Source organism: Pygocentrus nattereri, chromosome 23 (assembly GCF_015220715.1).
Source record: "Pygocentrus nattereri isolate fPygNat1 chromosome 23, fPygNat1.pri, whole genome shotgun sequence".
Lineage (NCBI taxonomy): Eukaryota > Metazoa > Chordata > Actinopteri > Characiformes > Serrasalmidae > Pygocentrus > Pygocentrus nattereri.
Window position 1 is genome coordinate 780,426 of NC_051233.1, and position 24,575 is coordinate 805,000.

Here is a 24,575-nt window from a genome sequence, read left to right on the forward strand (position 1 = left end):
TTGTCAATAATCCAATCAATATGTTTAGATGCACTTGAGTAATCAGATCGTGGGGAAACTCCAGGTCTACATGAGTCAGACAGTAATCAGATAACGGGGCAACTCCAGGTCTACAGGAGTCAGACAGTAATCAGATAACGGGGCAACTCCAGGTCTACAGGAGTCAGACAGTAATCAGATAACGGGGCAACTCCAGGTCTACAGGAGTCAGACAGTAATCAGATAACGGGGCAACTCCAGGTCTACAGGAGTCAGACAGTAATCAGATAACGGGGCAACTCCAGGTCTACAGGAGTCAGACAGTAATCAGATAACGGGGCAACTCCAGGTCTACATGAGTCAGACAGTAATCAGATAACGGGGCAACTCCAGGTCTACATGAGTCAGACAGTAATCAGATAACGGGACAACTCCAGGTCTACAGGAGTCAGACAGTAATCAGATAACGGGGCAACTCCAGGTCTACAGGAGTCAGACAGTAATCAGATAACGGGGCAACTCCAGGTCTACAGGAGTCAGACAGTAATCAGATAACGGGGCAACTCCAGGTCTACAGGAGTCAGACAGTAATCAGATAACGGGGCAACTCCAGGTCTACAGGAGTCAGACAGTAATCAGATAACGGGGCAACTCCAGGTCTACAGGAGTCAGACAGTAATCAGATAACGGGGCAACTCCAGGTCTACAGGAGTCAGACAGTAATCAGATAACGGGGCAACTCCAGGTCTACAGGAGTCAGACAGTAATCAGATAACGGGGCAACTCCAGGTCTACAGGAGTCAGACAGTAATCAGATAACGGGGCAACTCCAGGTCTACAGGAGTCAGACAGTAATCAGATAACGGGGCAACTCCAGGTCTACAGGAGTCAGACAGTAATCAGATAACGGGGCAACTCCAGGTCTACAGGAGTCAGACAGTAATCAGATAACGGGGCAACTCCAGGTCTACAGGAGTCAGACAGTAATCAGATAACGGGGCAACTCCAGGTCTACAGGAGTCAGACAGTAATCAGATAACGGGGCAACTCCAGGTCTACAGGAGTCAGACAGTAATCAGATAACGGGGCAACTCCAGGTCTACAGGAGTCAGACAGTAATCAGATAACGGGGCAACTCCAGGTCTACAGGAGTCAGACAGTAATCAGATAACGGGGCAACTCCAGGTCTACAGGAGTCAGACAGTAATCAGATAACGGGGCAACTCCAGGTCTACAGGAGTCAGACAGTAATCAGATAACGGGGCAACTCCAGGTCTACAGGAGTCAGACAGTAATCAGATAACGGGGAAACTCCAGGTCTACAGGAGTCAGACAGTAATCAGATAACGGGGAAACTCCAGGTCTACAGGAGTCAGACAGTAATCAGATAACGGGGAAACTCCAGGTCTACAGGAGTCAGACAGTAATCAGATAACGGGGAAACTCCAGGTCTACAGGAGTCAGACAGTAATCAGATAACGGGGAAACTCCAGGTCTACAGGAGTCAGACAGTAATCAGATAACGGGGAAACTCCAGGTCTACAGGAGTCAGACAGTAATCAGATAACGGGGCAACTCCAGGTCTACAGGAGTCAGACAGTAATCAGATAACGGGGAAACTCCAGGTCTACAGGAGTCAGACAGTAATCAGATAACGGGGAAACTCCAGGTCTACAGGAGTCAGACAGTAATCAGATAACGGGGAAACTCCAGGTCTACAGGAGTCAGACAGTAATCAGATAACGGGGAAACTCCAGGTCTACAGGAGTCAGACAGTAATCAGATAACGGGGAAACTCCAGGTCTACAGGAGTCAGACAGTAATCAGATAACGGGGAAACTCCAGGTCTACAGGAGTCAGACAGTAATCAGATAATGGGGAAACTCCAGGTCTACATGAGTCAGACAGTAATCAGATAATGGGGAAACTCCAGGTCTACAGGAGTCAGACAGTAATCAGATAATGGGGAAACTCCAGGTCTACAGGAGTCAGACAGTAATCAGATAATGGGGAAACTCCAGGTCTACATGAGTCAGACAGTAATCAGATAATGGGGAAACTCCAGGTCTACATGAGTCAGACAGTAATCAGATAATGGGGAAACTCCAGGTCTACATGAGTCAGACAGTAATCAGATAACGGGGAAACTCCAGGTCTACAGGAATCAGACAGTAATCAGATAACGGGGAAACTCCAGGTCTACAGGAATCAGACAGTAATCAGATAACGGGGAAACTCCAGGTCTACAGGAGTCAGACAGTAATCAGATAACGGGGAAACTCCAGGTCTACAGGAGTCAGACAGTAATCAGATAACGGGGAAACTCCAGGTCTACAGGAGTCAGACAGTAATCAGATAACGGGGAAACTCCAGGTCTACAGGAGTCAGACAGTAATCAGATAACGGGGAAACTCCAGGTCTACAGGAGTCAGACAGTAATCAGATAACGGGGAAACTCCAGGTCTACAGGAGTCAGACAGTAATCAGATAATGGGGAAACTCCAGGTCTACAGGAGTCAGACAGTAATCAGATAATGGGGAAACTCCAGGTCTACAGGAGTCAGACAGTAATCAGATAATGGGGAAACTCCAGGTCTACAGGAGTCAGACAGTAATCAGATAATGGGGAAACTCCAGGTCTACAGGAGTCAGACAGTAATCAGATAATGGGGAAACTCCAGGTCTACAGGAGTCAGACAGTAATCAGATAATGGGGAAACTCCAGGTCTACAGGAGTCAGACAGTAATCAGATAATGGGGAAACTCCAGGTCTACATGAGTCAGACAGTAATCAGATAATGGGGAAACTCCAGGTCTACAGGAGTCAGACAGTAATCAGATAATGGGGAAACTCCAGGTCTACAGGAGTCAGACAGTAATCAGATAATGGGGAAACTCCAGGTCTACATGAGTCAGACAGTAATCAGATAATGGGGAAACTCCAGGTCTACAGGAATCAGACAGTAATCAGATAATGGGGAAACTCCAGGTCTACAGGAGTCAGACAGTGATCAGATAATGGGGAAACTCCAGGTCTACATGAGTCAGACAGTAATCAGATAACGGGGAAACTCCAGGTCTACAGGAGTCAGACAGTAATCAGATAACGGGGAAACTCCAGGTCTACAGGAATCAGACAGTAATCAGATAACGGGGAAACTCCAGGTCTACAGGAGTCAGACAGTAATCAGATAATGGGGAAACTCCAGGTCTACAGGAGTCAGACAGTAATCAGATAATGAGGAAACTCCAGGTCTACAGGAGTCAGACAGTAATCAGATAATGGAGAAACTCCAGGTCTACAGGAGTCAGACAGTAATCAGATAATGAGGAAACTCCAGGTCTACAGGAGTCAGACAGTAATCAGATAATGAGGAAACTCCAGGTCTACATGAGTCAGACAGTAATCAGATAATGGGGAAACTCCAGGTCTACAGGAGTCAGACAGTAATCAGATTTATGCTTTACAACCAGCCAATAAACTGACGTGAAAGAAATCAGAGTAAGAGTTCAGAGCACTGAGAAATCTGATTACTGAGCTAAAATCCGATCAGATTTCTGCACCTTACTAACGTGTACTACGTATTTCTACACCTAAGACGAATGCTGCTTACCTGACCCTTTGAATAATCAGATAACTGCAGAAATCTGATTACGCTCGGATTATTGAGCGTATGTAAACACACTCACTGTCATCAAGCAGCCCAAATGCACCCATGCAGAATATATAAGTCTGATATATATGACGCATATAAGCATATATCATTTTTCCTTTTATCCAAGTTACATCAGTCACATATGAACATTTGTGACATTTGCCAACTTACTTTTCTAATATGGGATAAATATTTCACAAATATACACTAAAATATACTCAATAATAATAATAATAATAATAATTAATATTATTGTTATAATTATAATAATTGAACAATATATGATGCTATGTATTACTCACATATTCTAGCTTTTATTATATATTACCTGCATTTTCTTTGTTTCTTCCACATCGATAAAGTGTAAATTAGTACAACAGCTACAGGACTAAACTCTAAACATGCACAGTGCAATTAGATCATTAAAACATGAAAAAAATGAAATTACTGCTCACTGAGACGTTTAAATAATTACTACATTATTTAAAAGGAACGATTATAACTGTACTGGGATTTAACTGGTCCAGTATAAAACTCCGGATCTATGTTATTCACACGCGTCCAGTATTTGATACTTGAGTATATGAAACATACGCCTGATCTGTAATGAGTATATGAGCATATATGACCATATATCAGATTTACGCACAGGCATCTCGTCTGATTGACTTCATTTGGGGTAAGAGTGTGTGTGTGACACTGTCTGTGAGTGTGTGTGTATCTGTTGTAGGGTGTGTATCAGTGTGTGTAAGTGAGGGTGTGTGTGTGTACATGTGTGTGTGAGTGTGTATCTGTTGTAGGGTGTGTATCAGTGTGTGTGTGTGTGTGTGGGGTGCTTGCTGATCTATCGCTTTAAAGCAGTTGCTTCCTGTTGTGAGTCAGTAAACCTCAGGCTTTCTCAGAGGAACCAACACACACACCACAGGAAAGGGAAGTCAGTGTGTGCAACACTCTCTCTCACACACACACACACACACACACAGACACACACACACACACACACACAGCAACAGAACATGTTTCAAAGTTTGAACACACAACAGGCTGAAGGTTCAGTGAAGCCAAATATAGATTAACAGTAAAATAATCATCTAATCATCTAATCTATACACGCGCACACACACACACACACACACACACACACCCTACAACAGGTACACACACACACACACACACATCATTTTAGATTAGACTAGCTTATTTAGCTAGTTGGCTAACATTTGCCCAATCCGGGGCGTCTTCTGTCCAAACTGAGGCTTCGCCTGACGCTTGACCGCTGCAGCTAAATAGCGCTGGACAAAGGAAGTGCTGTGAATACTGACCGATAGTCTGCTGCCACAAACTACATCACGTCAGTATGCTGACACAAGCGCATCTAAAGATGCAGTCGCCTAACCCCTAATCCTAAACAAAAGCCTAACCCTGAACCAAAGCCTAACCCTGAACCAAAGCCTAAACCTAAACCAAAGCCTAACCCTGAACCAAAGCCTAACCCTGAACCAAAGCCTAACCCTAAACCAAAGCCTAACCCTAAACCAAAGCCTAACCCTAAACCAAAGCCTAAGCCTGAACCAAAGCCTAAGCCTGAACCAAAGTCTAAGCCTGAACCAAAGTCTAACCCTGAACCAAAGCCTAAGCCTGAACCAAAGCCTAAGCCTGAACCAAAGTCTAACCCTGAACCAAAGCCTAACCCTGAACCAAAGCCTAACCCTGAACCAAAGCCTAACCCTGAACCAAAGCCTAATCCTGAACCAAAGCCTAATCCTGAACCAAAGCCTAACCCTGAACCAAAGCCTAAGCCTGAACCAAAGCCTAAGCCTGAACCAAAGTCTAACCCTGAACCAAAGCCTAAGCCTGAACCAAAGCCTAAGCCTGAACCAAAGCCTAAGCCTGAACCAAAGCCTGAACCAAAGCCTAACCCTGAACCAAAGCCTAACCCTGAACCAAAGCCTAACCCTGAACCAAAGCCTAAGCCTGAACCAAAGTCTAACCCTGAACCAAAGCCTAACCCTGAACCAAAGCCTAAGCCTGAACCAAAGCCTAAGCCTGAACCAAAGCCTAACCCTGAACCAAAGCCTAACCCTGAACCAAAGCCTAAGCCTGAACCAAAGCCTAACCCTGAACCTTACACGTAAAAAAAAATTGTTTCTTTAATGGTTTTATTTAGGTCCATGAGCTCTAGACCCTTTTCCTGCTTAAATCGGTCCCCAAGCCCTAAACTCCAAGCCCTAAAACTCCAAGCCCTAAAACTCCAAGCCCTAAAACTCCAAGCCCTAAAACTCCAAGCCCTAAAACTCCAAGCCCTAAACTCCAAGCCCTAAACTCTTATTCCATTCTTGCCATTTGTATCTACTTTTTTCAGTTATTTGTTTTAATCCAGCCACTAATTTGGTGACATCACAGAGAGCTGAACAGTCGAAACCAGAAAACCACACTGATGTTTGTGGGACACTATTTAACGTCACTGCTAACGAGCTGCTGGATAAAATTAATATTAATATATATAAAATTAATATCCAGAATAAGCTTCTAATGAAATTCACACCCAGAATGGCTCATATTTGAAAAACGATGGTCAAATCTTGAGGCTGATAACTTCATCAAGAAATGCCTGTTAATAAATAATTACAACACCTTATTGACTGTTTAGCTCCGAGTGTCCACCCGAGTCCACCTTAAAATATCGATCAGGAATATGATCCAACCTTCTGAACGGCATCGGACACAGACCTGAGACGAGCTCACTGAGAAAGTCCCCACGGCCTGGCTTAACCTCAGCGCTCAGTACCAGTCCAGGGTAAAGATCACAGCGTTTTACAGCGGGCGTGGTTTAAAGCTAACGCAGGGAATCCCAGGCCTGAGTCCAGCTCAGGAAGCGCGACTCTCAGGAACTCCTGCTGTACTTATCCCAGGAAAGGCAGATGACAGAGAGAAGCTCTCCATTAACCGGAACGCTACATTTCCGCACACGGTCCATCATCTTCATTAACGGAACGCTACATTTACGCACACGGTCCATCATCTTCATTAACGGAACGCTACATTTACGCACACGGTCCATCATCTTCATTAACGGAACGCTACATTTACGCACACGGTCCATCATCTTCATTAACGGAACGCTACATTTCCGCACATGGTCCATCATTTTCATTAAAGGGAACGCTACATTTCCGCACACAGTCCGTCATTTTCATTAAAGGGAACGATACATTTCCGCACACGGTCCGTCATTTTGGAAACGGCCCATTCTCCATCCTCTTTTGCAAATGCGGGATTTGGTTTGAAGGAGACTGCCGTGTTTGAGGCTCCTGGTCAGTTCCATGTATGGAACTCTCATTAACTCATTACTACGCCAATGTAAACACAGTGTGAATCCATCCTTTCAGTTTACTCCACATTTTATTTCTCATCCCACTAAAATGAACCGACTGCAAACGTTCATTTCCGGGCATTAATGAACGCGGCGTGTGGGAACACTTACACTCACTGAGGCGTCATCGTCTCCCATGGAGTCATCCTGAAAAACACAACAAGAACAGACACGTTACTACACACCACGTTAACCCCCGCCTCCCAAACCTCCCCCAACACAGAGCGGGCGTTCCTGACGACACTGGAATGTCTGGAACTCCGCAAGTGTGTGTGTGTGTGTGTGTGTTTCCCCACAAGATAAAGGTGACAACAGAGCACTTACTTTAAAGCGATACTTCAGCAAAAAAATTAAAAAAATCAATGTAAAAGTCTTACAGTTGCACTTAAAGTCCTCAGTTACAGCTGCAGTCTTGTTAATGTGGTTTCTCTGGCTGGTCTGAATAACTCGAACGCTCGAGGATCAGTTTGTGCTGGTATTCAATTCCTTAATTAGTTTCCAAAGCTTCGTCTTTCATTAACCCTTTAAACCAAACAGAAGAGCCTCGATCGATTTTCAGGGGCTCGGTTTAAACACACACTGACCACAGGGCCGGGCAATATGACAGCAGTGTATCATCGTGATACTATAGGAACTTTTCACAATAAGGGTCACGGTATTTCTATTTTTGGCTAAAGTAGCGCCACATTTTAAAAATACTGTCAAAAACTATGAAGAGAGTAACTTTTATTCAACATTTCCCCGACAGAATATCGTGACTTACTGTGATGTAATTTATCACAATTTATTCCACCACACAGTTCGGCTCAACTCAACGCGCCTTCAACCCAATTTCCACTGAAGTTCCAGCGCCCCCAGCGCAGCAGGCGTGGGCTGGAGGTTAGGGAACCAGCGCTTGCTGACAGTCCATGACTGAGGTGCCCTTGAGCAAGACGCCTAACCCCCAACTGCTCCCCGGGCGCCGTGGATAGGGCTGCCCACCGCTCCGGGCAAGTGTGCTCACTGCCCCTAGTGTGTGTTCACTAGTGTGTATGTGGTGTTTCACTGGACGGACGGGTTAAATGCGGAGGTCTAATTCCACGGTCGGCTGACGGCTCCGACTCTGACTGCGACTGTGAGCAGGTCGTCACAGCGGTGCTGCATGAAACTGTGAAGAGGTAAAAGTTTGGGTAACATTAGCATATGTGCTCAGGGTGATGATGTCAATTCTCTCCGACCAATCAGCTGGCTGCATTTTTTCCATGTTAACTTTTGGCTTCGGCTTACAACCTGGACTCACATGATACAAGAAAACAGTACTAGGTACCAGGTGCGCCTAACGGAGAACCGAGAGCCGAGCCAGTACGATGCAGTGGAAGAGCGGCTGCCTCTCTCAGAAAACCAGGAGAAGAACAGCAATTACTTAATGACGGCTGCTGGATCAATCAAATAAAGTCAAGCCATGTTTGTCACATTTACACAGGTCTGAGATGCGCAGCCCCCTTACAGCATTTAAATACAAACTAATTATATAATCCAGTGTACAGTTGTACAGTAATCAGTTATGAATAAACTGCTGTTGTACACTTTTCCATATGTGCAGTCAGTCTGAGGGAGATAAATGACATGCAGGTACTCAAGGGACGGAATATTGACATAGAAATCTTCCAGATTATACAGGATATGGATATGAGATGCACAAGATGTCAGTAAATGTGTGTGAGCACAGGTTTGCTGGACTGAAGACGCAGTAAGATCAGAGTGAGTCTGTTGATGTGGATGAGGTCTGGCTTGTCCATGGAGATCATCATGACGACTCAGAGGTGCAGGGACAGGCCTACAGACTGACGCACCAGCACTACTGGCTGTCCAGCAGCCTGACGGGGGGGGGGGGGGGGGGGGGCATGTCGGAACCGGCTGCTTCTGGACTTTAAGCTTTTATGCTATAGCAGATTAACTAAGAGAGAGAGGCGCTAATTACCTGCAATCTTTTGCCGCTCTGCACCGGTAGAGGCCAGTTGAGCGAGATATCCAGCACAAACAACTTGATATTCATCATACGAGCGGCGCAATACTGACCTGTGTCTGACTCACATGCCTGTTTCCACGTAGGAGGGAAAAAGGTTTTTAATCAGAATCAAAATCAAAGGCGTCAACATTAAACAAAACCAGAAAGAATAAATACAGAAAGAGATCGGCTGTATTTATAGATACACACAGACAGACGCTACACAAGCAATCTGAGGAACAGAGGATGAGCAATGAGAGAGCACAGCACTGAGTATGTACGGCTGAGAGAGTCTCGGCTCCTATAAACGTGTGTTTATACGGTGTGTACACTGCGGTACGTTAAAGGAGGCGTCTGATCTGAAAACCGTAAAGCGCACATTTCTTTACCGCCTGTTTCAGGTTCAAACTGACTCATTCGGTCAAAATAATGACTTTCCCAGGATTTCCACCCCCTGCAGAAGCCCAAACTGACAAAACATCGACAGCAAACCGTCCGTCAGAAAACGAGCAAGAGTTGAACCCCCAGCCGAGGGAAGTGCTCGAGAACTCCACCGACGGCCTCAGACAGCTGAGAAACTTACTGAGCTTAATCTGGGACCCAATATCCTCACATCTGGACCAGAACCAGCAGTAACAAGTACGATTACATCATAATTGGCTCATTATTTTTGACATGGGGGTGTAAAATAAGGACAAAGTCAAAAAATGTTTATATAAAACTGCTGTGAGGTATTAATTCAACATAATGTCAGACATTAGAGAAAATAAGTGATTATTGACTTTTTATTATTGGCCTACAGATCAACATAGTAAAGGAGCTCATCTGTGATCCTGAGTTTAAAGCCAGTTTTTATTCAACTTAAACTTGGAACTAAGTTGTAAATAAATCTGAAACTGAAACTTTGCTTGTGTGTAAAAAGTGATTTCAGAGCCACTCGGTTCTCCCTGATGGAAACTGTTTACCTTCAGTGTTTTGTGCTTCTGATCATTTTAATAGACGTCAGCGTCACTAATTAATGACGTTCTATTAAAAGACTGGTTTACCAAGAGAGACGCTGGAGGACTTTCACCTGAAATGAGTTCATGAAGCCAGTCTGCTTATAAAAATGATAACAGGACATCAGAGCCAGAATTCCTCTTTTAGTACTTTTACTTTATACTTAAGTACATTTGAAGGGAAATACTTTAGTACTTTTACTCAAGTGGAGGTCTAAAGGGAGGAACTTCTACTTTTACTGGAGGAATATTTTACCCTGGGGGTCTCGACTGTAACTCCAGTACATGATCTGTGCACTTTGTTCACCGCTGGTTCTGCGTTTATTATGGAAACTCATATCACGATAATGATGAATATATGATATACATCGCACAGCCCTACTGTGGCCAGATCTGCCCAAAATATTAGGAAACAGCGTTTTTTTAAAACTATCTGGTTTTAGTTTTTTTATATTCTTTATCTAATTAGGATTTTAAGACAAAGCAGGTTTTTTTTTTCTATAGAAATATAAATAAAACCACAAACGGTGTCGCCGCGTAAGCAGAAAACGATGAAAACTGGAAAATTGAATAATTCATTATTTATAGTGTGTCTGGTCTGCGCTGCAGGTGTACGAGGTGAATAAGGTGAGGCAGGTAAGAGCACCTGCCCCGTACCTGAACTGCTGCTACACCTGAACCACAATATCACTGAGACACGCAGCCAGTCCGCTCTTACTGTACAGAGCTTCTTCACAGCCGCTCATCACCTGATGAAAAGTGCTGGAAATGTGGTGCGTGTGTTCGTTTGCACGCTCGACGGCTCGTCAGGGGTTCTTTAGTAAGGAAAATGGTTCTATACAGAACCGGGAACAGTCAAAGAGCCCTCAGTATGATTAAAGGGTTCTCTGCATGATGAAACAGTTGTTCAGACTGATGGAGAACACCAAGGGTTCTTTGAGGGTTCATGGTTCTGTACAGAACTGTGTTCTTTATTAAAGAACCATCTTTAACAGTGCAGCCTATAAAATTAGGCGGGGCACTTTAAATTCAAAACGGAAAAAAAGAAGAAAAAGTCACTTTCCTGTTTGGTCACCGCCCAAAAACTACAAACATGTACCTCCAAATTGGTTCACAGCCGAGGGCAGGAACGTTCTTCACTTCCAATGTAAGTTAATGCAAAAAAGACTGCATTCCAAGCGGTTCTGGAGCGTTTCTGTCGGTGTGTTCATGATGGAACGGTCACACAACGTAAAGGTCTTCGGACGCTGACGATTTAAATAAGACGGCTCTATTAAAGCTCTGCAGCCGAGCGGCTGCGCATCACAGGGAGCCGTGTGATCACGCTGTGGTATTTTGGTTTAACGCAGATCAGACAAGCAATCACAACAGTGACCCGACCCGCTGCGCAAGAGTTCTGAGCGGTTTGGTGTGAAACGCTCTGTTCTAGATAAACTGACTGAGTCACAGCTGCTCACAGTGCTGGTGATAGGAACCAGACGTCCCTCTAAAAGCTCCTCTCAGAAAGTTCCTACATGAACTGGTTCTGAATTCACTGCCTGATGACTGAGACGCTGTTTTATGAGAGTTTAGAGAACTTCAACTCCATTCATGGTGGAGGGAGACATGCAGGGCGCTGTGCGGCAAAATAGTCCCCAAAGAAAACTCATTATTCCAGATTTTCCACTGTTTTCCATCATCAACATTCCATATAAGCTCAGAAGACTCGTGTAGGTTCTCTGGTGGTTCTGGATGGTAAATAAAGTGTCTATATCTGTGTTGTAGTCATGGCGACGCCTGGTTCCCATCACCACCACTGTAAAGACGTCTGGACCGTTTCACACCGAACAACTCTGAACGACTTTATTTACACCTCTAATACACAATTACTCCGAGATTTTGAGAAGCTGGTGTAAAAGGGGGTCAACGTCAGGATGTTATAACTGATTATAGCGCTTAGTAAAGTATGAGGCCACATCCTGGCTAAAATAAAAGTCTTGTGCTGTTTTCAAGCCTAAATCTGCTGAAATCCCCCCAGGAGAAGACTGCAGGACATGCGGAACATGGAGAGGCGGAACCACTCTGGAGGTTGACCAATCAGAATAGAGTGGACGAGATGACCAATCAGAGCATGCTGGGCTCATTGGGAGGCGGGGCTTAAGGACGCAGGAGCTCTAACAGAGCGTTTCAGAAGGTGAATAGAGATGCACAGGCTGAGGGAAACAACGTGCTTTGGAACAGTGAAGTTATAAATCTATTATAATCAAACAAAAATAAAATTATGAATAGAAAACGAGCAAAACAGGCCCCCATTAAAGCGACAGCTCAGCGGGACACAACATCTTCTGAAATTCCCCCAAATGTAGTGGACCAGCCAAGCCACGTCTGGTTTTCTGTAGTTCTCAACTGGAGCCACGAGGCTGACGCCGCTAACGAGTAATGGAAGCTCGAACCGACGCGTTTGCTGAAGCTTCACTCTAAAGCCTCCTTTAAACTGGCAGGAGCAGTAAAGGAAACCACTGCTGTGCTGATTAAACAAACTACAGCTTTAATCTCATCACTTTCACTTCTCAAGTAGACGGAAAAACACACGTGGCGCGTTCCTAAAGAGCAGAGCAGGCGCTCGGAGCGCAGCTTAAACCTAGAGCAGCTCTCAAGAAGCTCATTCCATCCCATAATATTCACAGGAGCATTTAGGAAAAATGGGAATGTTCCTGTGAAGCCTCTGCAGCGCTGGGCCTGTCTGATCATGTCCAGACACATCGACGAGCCTCTGATCCCTGCACAGCAACACAGCTCATACTGACCCACACAGGACCGGACTACAGACTACACTGACCCACACAGGACCCAGACTACAGACGACACTGACCCACACAGGACCCAGTCTACAGACGACACTGACCCACACAGGACCCAGTCTACAGACGACACTGACCCACACAGGACCCAGTCTACAGACGACACTGACCCACACAGGACCCAGACTACAGACGACACTGACCCACACAGGACCCAGTCTACAGACGACACTGACCCACACAGGACCCAGTCTACAGACGACACTGACCCACACAGGACTCAGACGACACTGACCAACACAGGACCCAGACTACAGACGACACTGACCCACACAGGACCCAGACTACAGACGACACTGACCCACACAGGACTCAGACTACAGACGACACTGACCCACACAGGACTCAGACAACACTGACCCACACAGGACCGGACTACAGACGACACTGACCCACACAGGACCCAGACTACAGACGACACTGACCCACACAGGACCGGACTACAGACGACACTGACCCACACAGGACTCAGACTACAGACGGCACTGACCCACACAGGACCCAGACTACAGACGACACTGACCCACACAGGACCCAGACTACAGACGACACTGACCCACACAGGACTCAGACTACAGACGGCACTGACCCACACAGGACCCAGACTACAGACGACACTGACCCACACAGGACCCAGACTACAGACGACACTGACCCACACAGGACTCAGACTACAGACGACACTGACCCACACAGGACTCAGAGTACAGACGACACTGACCCACACAGGACTCAGACTACAGACGACACTGACCCACACAGGACTCAGACTACAGACGACACTGACCCACACAGGACTCAGTCTATAGACGACACTGACCCACACAGGACTCAGACTACAGACGACACTGACCCACACAGGACCCAGACTACAGACGACACTGACCCACACAGGACCCAGACTACAGACGACACTGACCCACACAGGACCCAGACTACAGACGACACTGACCCACACAGGACTCAGACTACAGACGGCACTGACCCACACAGGACCCAGACTACAGACGACACTGACCCACACAGGACCCAGACTACAGACGACACTGACCCACACAGGACCGGACTACAGACGACACTGACCCACACAGGACCGGACTACAGACGACACTGACCCACACAGGACCGGACTACAGACGACACTGACCCACACAGGACCCAGACTACAGACGACACTGACCCACACAGGACCCAGACTACAGACGGCACTGACCCACACAGGACCCAGACTACAGACGACACTGACCCACACAGGACCCAGACTACAGACGACACTGACCCACACAGGACCCAGACTACAGACGGCACTGACCCACACAGGACCCAGACTACAGACGACACTGACCCACACAGGACCCAGACTACAGACTACACTGACCCACACAGGACTCAGACTACAGACGACACTGACCCACACAGGACTCAGAGTACAGACGACACTGACCCACACAGGACTCAGACTACAGACGACACTGACCCACACAGGACTCAGTCTATAGACGACACTGACCCACACAGGACTCAGACTACAGACGACACTGACCCACACAGGACCCAGACTACAGACGACACTGACCCACACAGGACCCAGACTACAGACGACACTGACCCACACAGGACTCAGACTACAGACGGCACTGACCCACACAGGACCCAGACTACAGACGACACTGACCCACACAGGACCCAGACTACAGACTACACTGACCCACACAGGACCCAGACTACAGACGACACTGACCCACACAGGACCGGACTACAGACGACACTGACCCACACAGGACTCAAGACTACAGACGGCACTGACCCACACAGGACCCAGACTACAGACGACACTGACCCACACAGGACCCGGACTACAGACGACACTGACCCACACAGGACCGGACTACAGACGACACTGACCCACACAGGACCGGACTACAGACGACACTGACCCACACAGGACTCAGACTACAGACGACACTGACCCACACAGGACCCAGACTACAGACGACACTGACCCACACAGGACCCAGACTACAGACGACACTGACCCACACAGGACTCAGACTACAGACGACACTGACCCACACAGGACCCGGACTACAGACGACACTGACCCACACAGGACCGGACTACAGACGACACTGACCCACACAGGACCGGACTACAGACGACACTGACCCACACAGGACCGGACTACAGACGACACTGACCCACACAGGACCCAGACTACAGACGACACTGACCCACACAGGACCCAGACTACAGACGACACTGACCCACACAGGACCCAGACTACAGACGACACTGACCCACACAGGACTCAGACTACAGACGACACTGACCCACACAGGACTCAGACTACAGACGGCACTGACCCACACAGGACCCAGACTACAGACGACACTGACCCACACAGGACCCAGACTACAGACTACACTGACCCACACAGGACTCAGACTACAGACGACACTGACCCACACAGGACTCAGACTAGAGACGACACTGACCCACACAGGACTCAGACTACAGACGACACTGACCCACACAGGACCCAGACTACAGACGACACTGACCCACACAGGACTCAGACTACAGATGACACTGACCCACACAGGACTCAGACTACAGACGACACTGACCCACACAGGACCCAGACTACAGACTACACTGACCCACACAGGACCCAGACTACAGACTACACTGACCCACACAGGACTCAGACTACAGACTACACTGACCCACACAGGACTCAGACTACAGACTACACTGACCCACACAGGACCCAGACTACAGACTACACTGACCCACACAGGACCCAGACTACAGACTACACTGACCCACACAGGACCCAGACTACAGACTACACTGACCCACACAGGACCCAGACTACAGACTACACTGACCCACACAGGACTCAGACTACAGACGACACTGACCCACACAGGACCCAGACTACAGACGACACTGACCCACACAGGACCCAGACTACAGACGACACTGACCCACACAGGACTCTAAAGGATTAAGACTTTTACTACAAAAGGTATTAGTCTAACACTTTATACTTCTACTTTAACTGACTTAGTTTACGGTTTTAGACTTTCACCCTGAAGTAGTTAGTCCAAGATTAAAGACTCTGACTCAAAAGTACTTAGTCCAAGGTTTTAGGGTTTAGGCTAAAGGACTTAGTGCAAGGATTTCGAATTTTAGCCTAAAGAACTTGGTCTAAGACTTTAGACTTTTACCTTAAAGCACTCAGTCTAAGGTTTTAAAATTAAATTAAATTTAAAATAAAATTTTTACCCTAAAGGCTTTGGTCTAAGGTTTTAGACTTAGTGTAAAGTTTTAGACTTTAACCCTAAAAGTTCTGCACTGCAGTCCAGAGTCTGAAAGTGAGAGGCTGGTGACTCCAGTTTGAACGCTCAGCTCAAGCCCAGCAGCGCAGCCAGTGGAGTTTGACGGTTCTAATGGTTTTACTGCTTGTAATGGTCCGAAAGGTTTCGGTACCGGGGGCTATGAACGCCGAGCGGTTCTGTCTGCCGTTCGCAGCGTTGATCGGGAAGCTAAGCGTGCAGCTGGAGCACCAGAACCTCAGAACCGTATTTACCTCGTTCTCCAGAGGACCGACGGGCAGCCTCTGCCACGGATCCACAAACTGAGCCAGGGGCATGTCTCCCAGACCGAACCGAGCCGAGCCGAGCCGAACCGAGCGGAGAGGAATAAAAGAGTCCCGCGGAGAGGAGAGTCTTCACACCAGCCTGAACTGACCACTGAACCGCTCGGCCGCGCTCGGACGCTCAGCTCCTCAAACCCAGACCCGGTTCTGTGTTTTCATAAAGTCTCGCGGAACCAGCTTCTGCCTTTTTCTTTAAACTGCACAATCACTCGCTTCCGTTTCCACTCAACATGGCGCCTCCTGCGTTTACCTGTCCCGTCACTCAGGCTTCGTTTCCCACCCGTTTTGCGGAAAGCTCCGCCCCTTCTGCGCTCTGATTGGTCGGCGGTGCAAACATGAAAGCATTCCGCAATTCTAGAACGCTGAAGAGTCAGAACTCAGTCAGAACCGAGTCAATTAGAGAGTCGAATACAAGATCAATAATCAATAATAATAACATCACGATATTATTACACGCCAGTCCTGACGGTCTCTTTCAGGCTGTTGTGTAGTGTAGTGTAGTGTTGTGTAGTAGTGTAGTGTAGTGTTGTGTAGTGTAGTGTAGTGTTGTCTAGTGTAGTGTAGTGTTGTGTAGTAGTGTAGTGTAGTGTAGTGTAGTGTTGTGTTGTCTAGTGTAGTGTAGTAGTGTAGTGAAGTGTTGTGTAGTGTTGTCTAGTGTAGTGTAGTAGTGCAGTGTAGTGTTGTGTAGTGTTGTCTAGTGTAGTGTAGTGTTGTGTAGTGTAGTGTAGTAGTGTAGTGTAGTGTTGTCTAGTGTAGTGTTGTGTAGTGTAGTGTAGTGTAGTGTAGTAGTGTAGTGTAGTGTAGTGTAGTGTTGTCTAGTGTAGTGTTGTGTAGTGTAGTGTTGTGTAGTGTAGTAGTGTAGTGTTGTGTAGTGTTGTCTAGTGTAGTGTTGTGTAGTGTAGTGTAGTGTTGTGTAGTGTAGTAGTGTAGTGTTGTGTAGTGTAGTGTAGTGTAGTGTTGTGTAGTGTAGTGTAGTGTTGTCTAGTGTAGTGTAGTGTTGTGTAGTAGTGTAGTGTAGTGTAGTGTAGTGTTGTGTTGTCTAGTGTAGTGTAGTAGTGTAGTGAAGTGTTGTGTAGTGTTGTCTAGTGTAGTGTAGTAGTGCAGTGTAGTGTTGTGTAGTGTTGTCTAGTGTAGTGTAGTGTTGTGTAGTGTAGTGTAGTAGTGTAGTGTAGTGTTGTCTAGTGTAGTGTTGTGTAGTGTAGTGTAGTGTAGTGTAGTGTAGTAGTGTAGTGTAGTGTAGTGTAGTCTAGTGTAGTGTTGTGTAGTGTAGTGTTGTGTAGTGTTGTGTAGTGTAGTAGTGTAGTGTTGTGTAGTGTTGTCTAGTGTAGTGTTGTGTAGTGTAGTGTAGTGTTGTGTAGTGTAGTAGTGTAGTGTTGTGTAGTGTAGTGTAGTGTAGTGTAGTAGTGTAGTGTAGTGTAGTGTAGTGTTGTGTAGTGTAGTGTAGTAGTGTAGTGTTGTGTAGTGTTGTCTAGTGTAGTGTAGTGTTGTGTAGTGTTGTCTAGTGTAGTGTAGTAGTGTTGTAGTGTTGTAGTGTCTAGAGTAGAGTTTAAAGTCTTAGTCTATAACTTTAAGTAGCGTATTTTCAAGTGACAGACAAATTTCCTGGGAAATATAATAATAATAACAACAATAACAACAACAACAATAATAACAATAATTATTATTATTATAACAACAACAACAATAATTATTATTATTATTTTTATTTGGAGTGAATGGGAGCAGAGCTGCCTGTCACTATGTGGTACCAGCCAATCAGAGCGCCGGATGGGCGTGACTTGCCGGAAAACAGGTGGGAAAAAATGAAGAAAAACAGCACAGCGTCCCACGTCACGAAGGCGCAGCCCAGAGCGGAATGCTGCGCTGTGATTGGTCGGTCGCGCTCCGGCCGCTGAAGTTCAGGTGGGACGCTGTAAATCAGTTTATTAATCCGCTCTGCTGAGAGCGCGCGCGCACGCACACACACTGTTCTGACTGTATCAGTTTAACAGCTCATTTACATATTTATTCACTTCTCTCTCTTCCTGCCTTCATTCAGAGACCACCCTTCATATTTAGAGCGTCCACATCTCAGAAATACTAGTTTGCCTCACTTCCTCACACCATACAGGGGACTAAGCTGCACGGCCTGCTTTAAATTCACCGTTTTTGTGATGTCACAAACGCAATTACATGAACCCGCCTACCAAGCAGTTTAGCCCCACCCACTCACAGTATTTACTGAAGATGTTAAATGTGTAATATTCTGGGTGGGTAACCCCGCCCATTGGTCAAAATCCCTGCATTATTAACAGGCTCAGATATAAACAGTCATTCAGAGCGGTTCTAGATAAACTCAAGAGTCAGTGGTGGTGATAGGAACCAGACGTCCCCCTCTAAAAACTCCACTGTTTTCCATCAACATTCCATAAAAACTGTCCACATCTGCGTCGTAGTCATGGCGACACCTGGTTCCCATCACCACCACCGTAAAGACGCCTGAGCCATTTCACGCCGAACCCTCTGAACGACTCAGTTTACAGCCCACACGCCGAGCTTCGGACCTGCTGAATGAACACATGGTGGCGCTGCCCTTTAGGTACACACTTTCCTGGAGCTGCAAAAGGAAAAACCTGCACTGGTCATTTGAGTGGGAATTATACGGATGAAGGGGGGCTCAGACTTTATCACAGCACTGAAACCACGCACCACACACTTCAGCTGAGCTCTGGAACATGTTGGAGAAAGAGAAGGGCGACGGTAAAGAAGAGCCCGAGACTGTAAAACACACAGCTGTACTTTTATTATTTTAATTGCACTGTCTGACCACCTGGTCAACATGCTGGTCATGACCTTTTGACCCCAGTCACCAGCACGAGATGTTTTTATTCACTGCAGCGTCTTCCAGAGACCGAGTCGACAGCTTTACTGAAGATTTGGCAAAACTCATTTAGTTTTCTCAGATAAAAGCACTTAAAAACCGACAGGGAGAGGGAGGGAGAGAGAGAGAGAGAGAGAGAGAGAGAGAGAGAGAGGCGGAGAGAGAGAGAGAGAGAGAGAGAGAGAGAGAGAGAGAGAGAGAGAGGAGAGACAGAGAGAGAGAGAGACAGGGAGAGAGAGGCGGAGACAGGGAGAGAGGCGGAGACAGGGAGAGAGGCGGAGACAGGGAGAGAGAGAGACAGGGAGAGAGAGAGAGCGCATATACACCAGTCAACTGTACCAAAACTACATTTCCCAGAATTCTGTGCACTTTAAAGAGACAGTTCCTTGTATTTAAATCTACAGAAATGCACCCAGTAATTTATTCAGCCGAACAGGCAACAGGATTGTTGGCAATTTTCAATGAAATCCCTTTAAATATTCATATGAGTAATAAACCACTCCCTCATACGTCCAGTAGCAGACACACCGGCACTGACCGCTCCGTCGCTGGTCACACCCGACGACGCGGGGATAAATACTACTGGGTTTTAACCCTTTAAGACACACGACCACATGCAAAACACAACCACTCTCCAGGCTCCGCCCACAAACGCGTTTCGGCCTAGCTCGGTCGTCGCCTTGTTAAAATATGCAAATTCTCCGTGGATTATTCGTTTATTTTGTGTGGGGTGAAAAGCGGCAGACCCAGTTTCGCCTGTTGTGTAACCAAGCTAACGTTAGCTTAGTGGCTAACTTGCTCATTTTCAGCGAGCATAGCTTCGATTAGCTCGTTACCATAGCATCAAAACAACGAGCGTGTTTACATGCACTCAGTGATCCGATCAATATCGGATACCTGCAGATATCGGATTATTCAAATGGTCGTGTAAACATCTCCGATCCAGAAATCCGATTAAGAGGCTGGACTTTAGCTCAGTAGTCAGACTCCTCAGTCTGAGCGTGTGTGAAAACAGACGGCGGCACCGGAAACGAGCAGCAGCGTCGCCGCGAGACGCAGCCGAACACTTTCAGAGCGACGCTGAAACCAAATACACGCTGGACGAAACGATGGACTGAAATATTCTTCATCGGCTAGACGATGTCTGATCTTATTTCCAGGTAAAGTGACGCGATACTTATAAAAAAAAAAAAGTTTACATCACGTCCTCTTCTGTGAGAAATACCGTCTGATCCGTGTAGAGCCGGAGTTTCTCTTTATCTGATTCACGCAGACCTGGAGTTTCTCTTTATCCGATTACCGTCTGATTCACGCAGACCTGGAGTTTCTCTTTATCCGATTACCGTCTGATTCACGCAGACCTGGAGTTTCTCTTTATCCGATTACCGTCTGATTCACGCAGACCTGGAGTTTCTCTTTATCCGATTACCGTCTGATTCACGCAGACCTGGAGTTTCTCTTTATCCGATTACCGTCTGATTCACGCAGACCTGGAGTTTCTCTTTATCCGATTACCGTCTGATTCACGCAGACCTGGAGTTTCTCTTTATCTGATTACCGTCTGATTCACGCAGACCTGGAGTTTCTCTTTATCTGATTACCGTCTGATTCACGCAGACCTGGAGTTTCTCTTTATCTGATTACTCAAGATGTTCTGCAGTGATCGGATTATTAAGTGCATGTAAACGCACTCGCTGAACTGGGCGCTACACGCGTTCTTCGTGTTCTGGCGTCGTAGCTCATCGACGACCAGGCAGCAGTGAATTAGCCACCGTGCTAACGCGCTCGTAACCATGCTAGTCTCACGAACAGTAGCTTCAAAGGAAAACATTGGTGGGCGGAGCCTGGCTCGGCTGATTGTACACGTGACGATTGGAAGGTGAAGACAGACGGAACAGAAGGCTGGTCAGGAAGCACGCTTGGCGGACAGGCATGAGGAACGTTTAGACGGAGGACGTTCCGCTGCAGAGACGACCGGCCGGTTTGTGGGCTGAGCGCCGCGGCTGTGCCGACGGAAATACTTCACCTCAAAAACGCGAACGAAGGGAATCAGCATGCTAACTGCTACACATTTTATAAGAATGGTTCTTCAAGGGTTCTTTAGTAAAGAACATGGTTCTGTACAGAACTACTACATCTATTTATACTATAGAACCTTTGTGAAAAATGGGTGTATATAGTACCAGAACGGGTTCCTCTACTGTAATAAAGCTGACATCGTAAAAATAGAAGAACCCTTTCTGGCGCTATATAGAACCATCTACAGCGTGTTCCCCATTAATCTGAAGAACCCCAATCATTTCACCGTGCAGAGAACCCTTCAGGGGCTGTGGGCATTTATTAGTGATCTTAGCATTAGAATTAGCATCTTTGCATGAAGTATTTCTCTGAAGGAGCGGTCAGTGGGGGGGGGGTGTAGGTGGGCTTTGGGGGTAAAGAGAAAGTCTACGGGAGTGTTCTGGGGGTCGGGGGGGTTTGGGGGGGTAGAAGGGGTAGAAGGGGTGTCTGTAGGAGGTATATTTCCAGGTCTTTAGCTGACGGACTTCAGTTTAACCCACGGGTTGGTGCCCCGCACCTCCAGGGGGGGCTCATTGTGGAAGATGTGGTTGCACAGATCCTCCAGGGGGGGTTCAGGGTCGGTGGTGGCAAACTGGGCTGCATCTTCAATCTCCTTCCTCACCTCGACGTCGATCTCCTGCAGGAACACAACAGCGCAAACACACAGCTGCGTTAGACTCAGCACTTCACCTTCATCTCCCCACAGCCGGACTGATCACCGCGCAGCCGGACGCAGAACACCGGGCACCTCCGGACTAAGCCCACCCCCGGTCGAACTGAGCCAGGCCCCCGGTCGAACAGAGCAGGACCGCGGCTTTAACGGCGCCGAGGGAACAGAGCAGGACCGCGGCTTTAACGGCGCCGAGGGAACTGACCGCTCCTTCTCTGAAGGAGCGGTCAGTGGGGGGGGGGTGTAGGTGGGCTTTGGGGGTAAAGAGAAAGTCTACGGGAGTGTTCTGGGGGTCGGGGGGGTTTGGGGGGGTAGAAGGGGTAGAAGGGGTGTCTGTAGGAGGTATATTTCCAGGTCTTTAGCTGACGGACTTCAGTTTAACCCACGGGTTGGTGCCCCGCACCTCCAGGGGGGGCTCATTGTGGAAGATGTGGTTGCACAGATCCTCCAGGGGGGGTTCAGGGTCGGTGGTGGCAAACTGGGCTGCATCTTCAATCTCCTTCCTCACCTCGACGTCGATCTCCTGCAGGAACACAACAGCGCAAACACACAGCTGCGTTAGACTCAGCACTTCACCTTCATCTCCCCACAGCCGGACTGATCACCGCGCAGCCGGACGCAGAACACCGGGCACCTCCGGACTAAGCCCACCCCCGGTCGAACTGAGCCAGGCCCCCGGTCGAACAGAGCAGGACCGCGGCTTTAACGGCGCCGAGGGAACAGAGCAGGACCGCGGCTTTAACGGCGCCGAGGGAACAGAGCAGGACCGCGGCTTTAACGGCGCCGAGGGAACAGAGCAGGACCGCGGCTTTAACGGCGCCGAGGGAACAGATCAGGACCGCGGCTTTAACGGCGCCGAGGGAACAGATCAGGACCGCGGCTTTAACGGCGCCGAGGGAACAGAGCAGGACCGCGGCTTTAACGGCGCCGAGGGAACAGAGCAGGACCGCGGCTTTAACGGCGCCGAGGGAACAGAGCAGGACCGCGGCTTTAACGGCGCCGAGGGAACAGATCAGGACCGCGGCTTTAACGGCGCCGAGGGAACAGAGCAGGACCGCGGCTTTAACGGCGCCGAGGGAACAGAGAAGGACCGCGGCTTTAACGGCGCCGAGGGAACAGAGCAGGACCGCGGCTTTAACGGCGCCGAGGGAACAGAGCAGGACCGCGGCTTTAACGGCGCCGAGGGAACAGAGAAGGACCGCGGCTTTAACGGCGCCGAGGGAACAGAGCAGGACCGCGGCTTTAACGGCGCCGAGGGAACAGAGCAGGACCGCGGCTTTAACGGCGCCGAGGGAACAGAGCAGGACCGCGGCTTTAACGGCGCCGAGGGAACAGAGCAGGACCGCGGCTTTAACGGCGCCGAGGGAACAGAGCAGGACCGCGGCTTTAACGGCGCCGAGGGAACAGAGAAGGACCGCGGCTTTAACGGCGCCGAGGGAACAGAGCAGGACCGCGGCTTTAACGGCGCCGAGGGAACAGAGCAGGACCGCGGCTTTAACGGCGCCGAGGGAACAGAGCAGGACCGCGGCTTTAACGGCGCCGAGGGAACAGAGAAGGACCGCGGCTTTAACGGCGCCGAGGGAACAGAGCAGGACCGCGGCTTTAACGGCGCCGAGGGAACAGAGCAGGACCGCGGCTTTAACGGCGCCGAGGGAACAGATCAGGACCGCGGCTTTAACGGCGCCGAGGGAACAGATCAGGACCGCGGCTTTAACGGCGCCGAGGGAACAGAGAAGGACCGCGGCTTTAACGGCGCCGAGGGAACAGAGCAGGACCGCGGCTTTAACGGCGCCGAGGGAACAGATCAGGACCGCGGCTTTAACGGCGCCGAGGGAACAGAGCAGGACCGCGGCTTTAACGGCGACAGACGAGAGAAGAGAAACACAGCCGTCCAGCTAATTTCGGGGGAACGTGCTAATCTCACCTTGAGCTCCTCCACGCTGGCCATGTTGTTGTTGAGCATGCGGTCCTTCAGCATGGAGATGGGGTCACTCTTACTGCGCACCTCCTGGATCTCCTCACGCGTACGGTAACTACAGAAACACAGCGGGGTCAAGAGGGCAGAGGTCGAGTACTGTCACTAAGGCAGGAGGTTGGGGGTTTCAGCGAAGGGGGGTGGGGGAGGGGGATCAGGGCAAAAGCAGCAACAACAAAAACATCAGAACATCAAAACACTGGTCCACAGTTACAGCTCCAGCCTGAAGTTCAGACCCACCCGTGACCCACAGTAATGAAAACAGCCTGTTTATTAAACAAAATCATGAGAGATTTAAAAAAAAGTTTGGTAAACATTACAACTAAAAACACCTGCTGATTCTACTGGTTCCCCATCACAGTAATGAAAGTCAGCCCTAGTGATAGTGACGACGATGGTGGTGATGGTTACCTGATGCCAGGGTCACTCATGCTGTGTCCATGGTAACGGTAAGTCTGGAGCTCCATGATAATCGGGCCCTGCAATGCATTCATAGCAGTTCATCAACACGAAGC

At 48.2% G+C, this 24,575-nt stretch overlaps 2 protein-coding genes across 8 annotated transcripts in view; both read right to left on the reverse strand.

The window, feature by feature from the left end:
- LOC108412839 (ribosomal protein S6 kinase alpha-3-like) overlaps positions 1 to 16,756 on the reverse strand; it is a 37,986-nt gene extending 21,230 nt beyond the window's left edge. Inside the window, exons 1-2 of one of the 2 annotated variants that reach the window (XM_037533524.1) lie at positions 16,429 to 16,756; positions 7,120 to 7,155 (exon numbers count right to left, since the gene is read on the reverse strand). In XM_037533524.1, the coding sequence (XP_037389421.1) occupies positions 7,120 to 7,155; positions 16,429 to 16,491 (99 nt within the window). In that variant the 5' untranslated portion in view covers positions 16,492 to 16,756. Of the gene's footprint in view, positions 1 to 6,269; positions 6,393 to 7,119; positions 7,156 to 16,428 lie in introns of those variants that run through there. The other variant, XM_037533525.1, reaches the window with a different exon arrangement.
- A 2,499-nt stretch (positions 16,757 to 19,255) lies between these two features.
- LOC108412838 (pyruvate dehydrogenase E1 component subunit alpha, mitochondrial-like) overlaps positions 19,256 to 24,575 on the reverse strand; it is a 20,283-nt gene continuing 14,963 nt past the window's right edge. For 5 of the 6 annotated variants that reach the window (XM_037533464.1, XM_037533463.1, XM_037533459.1 and 2 more), the window contains 3 exons: positions 24,472 to 24,539; positions 24,010 to 24,118; positions 19,256 to 22,608 (listed from right to left, as the gene is read on the reverse strand). In XM_037533464.1, coding sequence (XP_037389361.1) covers positions 22,444 to 22,608; positions 24,010 to 24,118; positions 24,472 to 24,539 — 342 coding nt within the window. In that variant the 3' untranslated portion in view covers positions 19,256 to 22,443. The remainder of the gene's footprint in view (positions 22,609 to 24,009; positions 24,119 to 24,471; positions 24,540 to 24,575) is intronic. The other variant, XM_037533460.1, reaches the window with a different exon arrangement.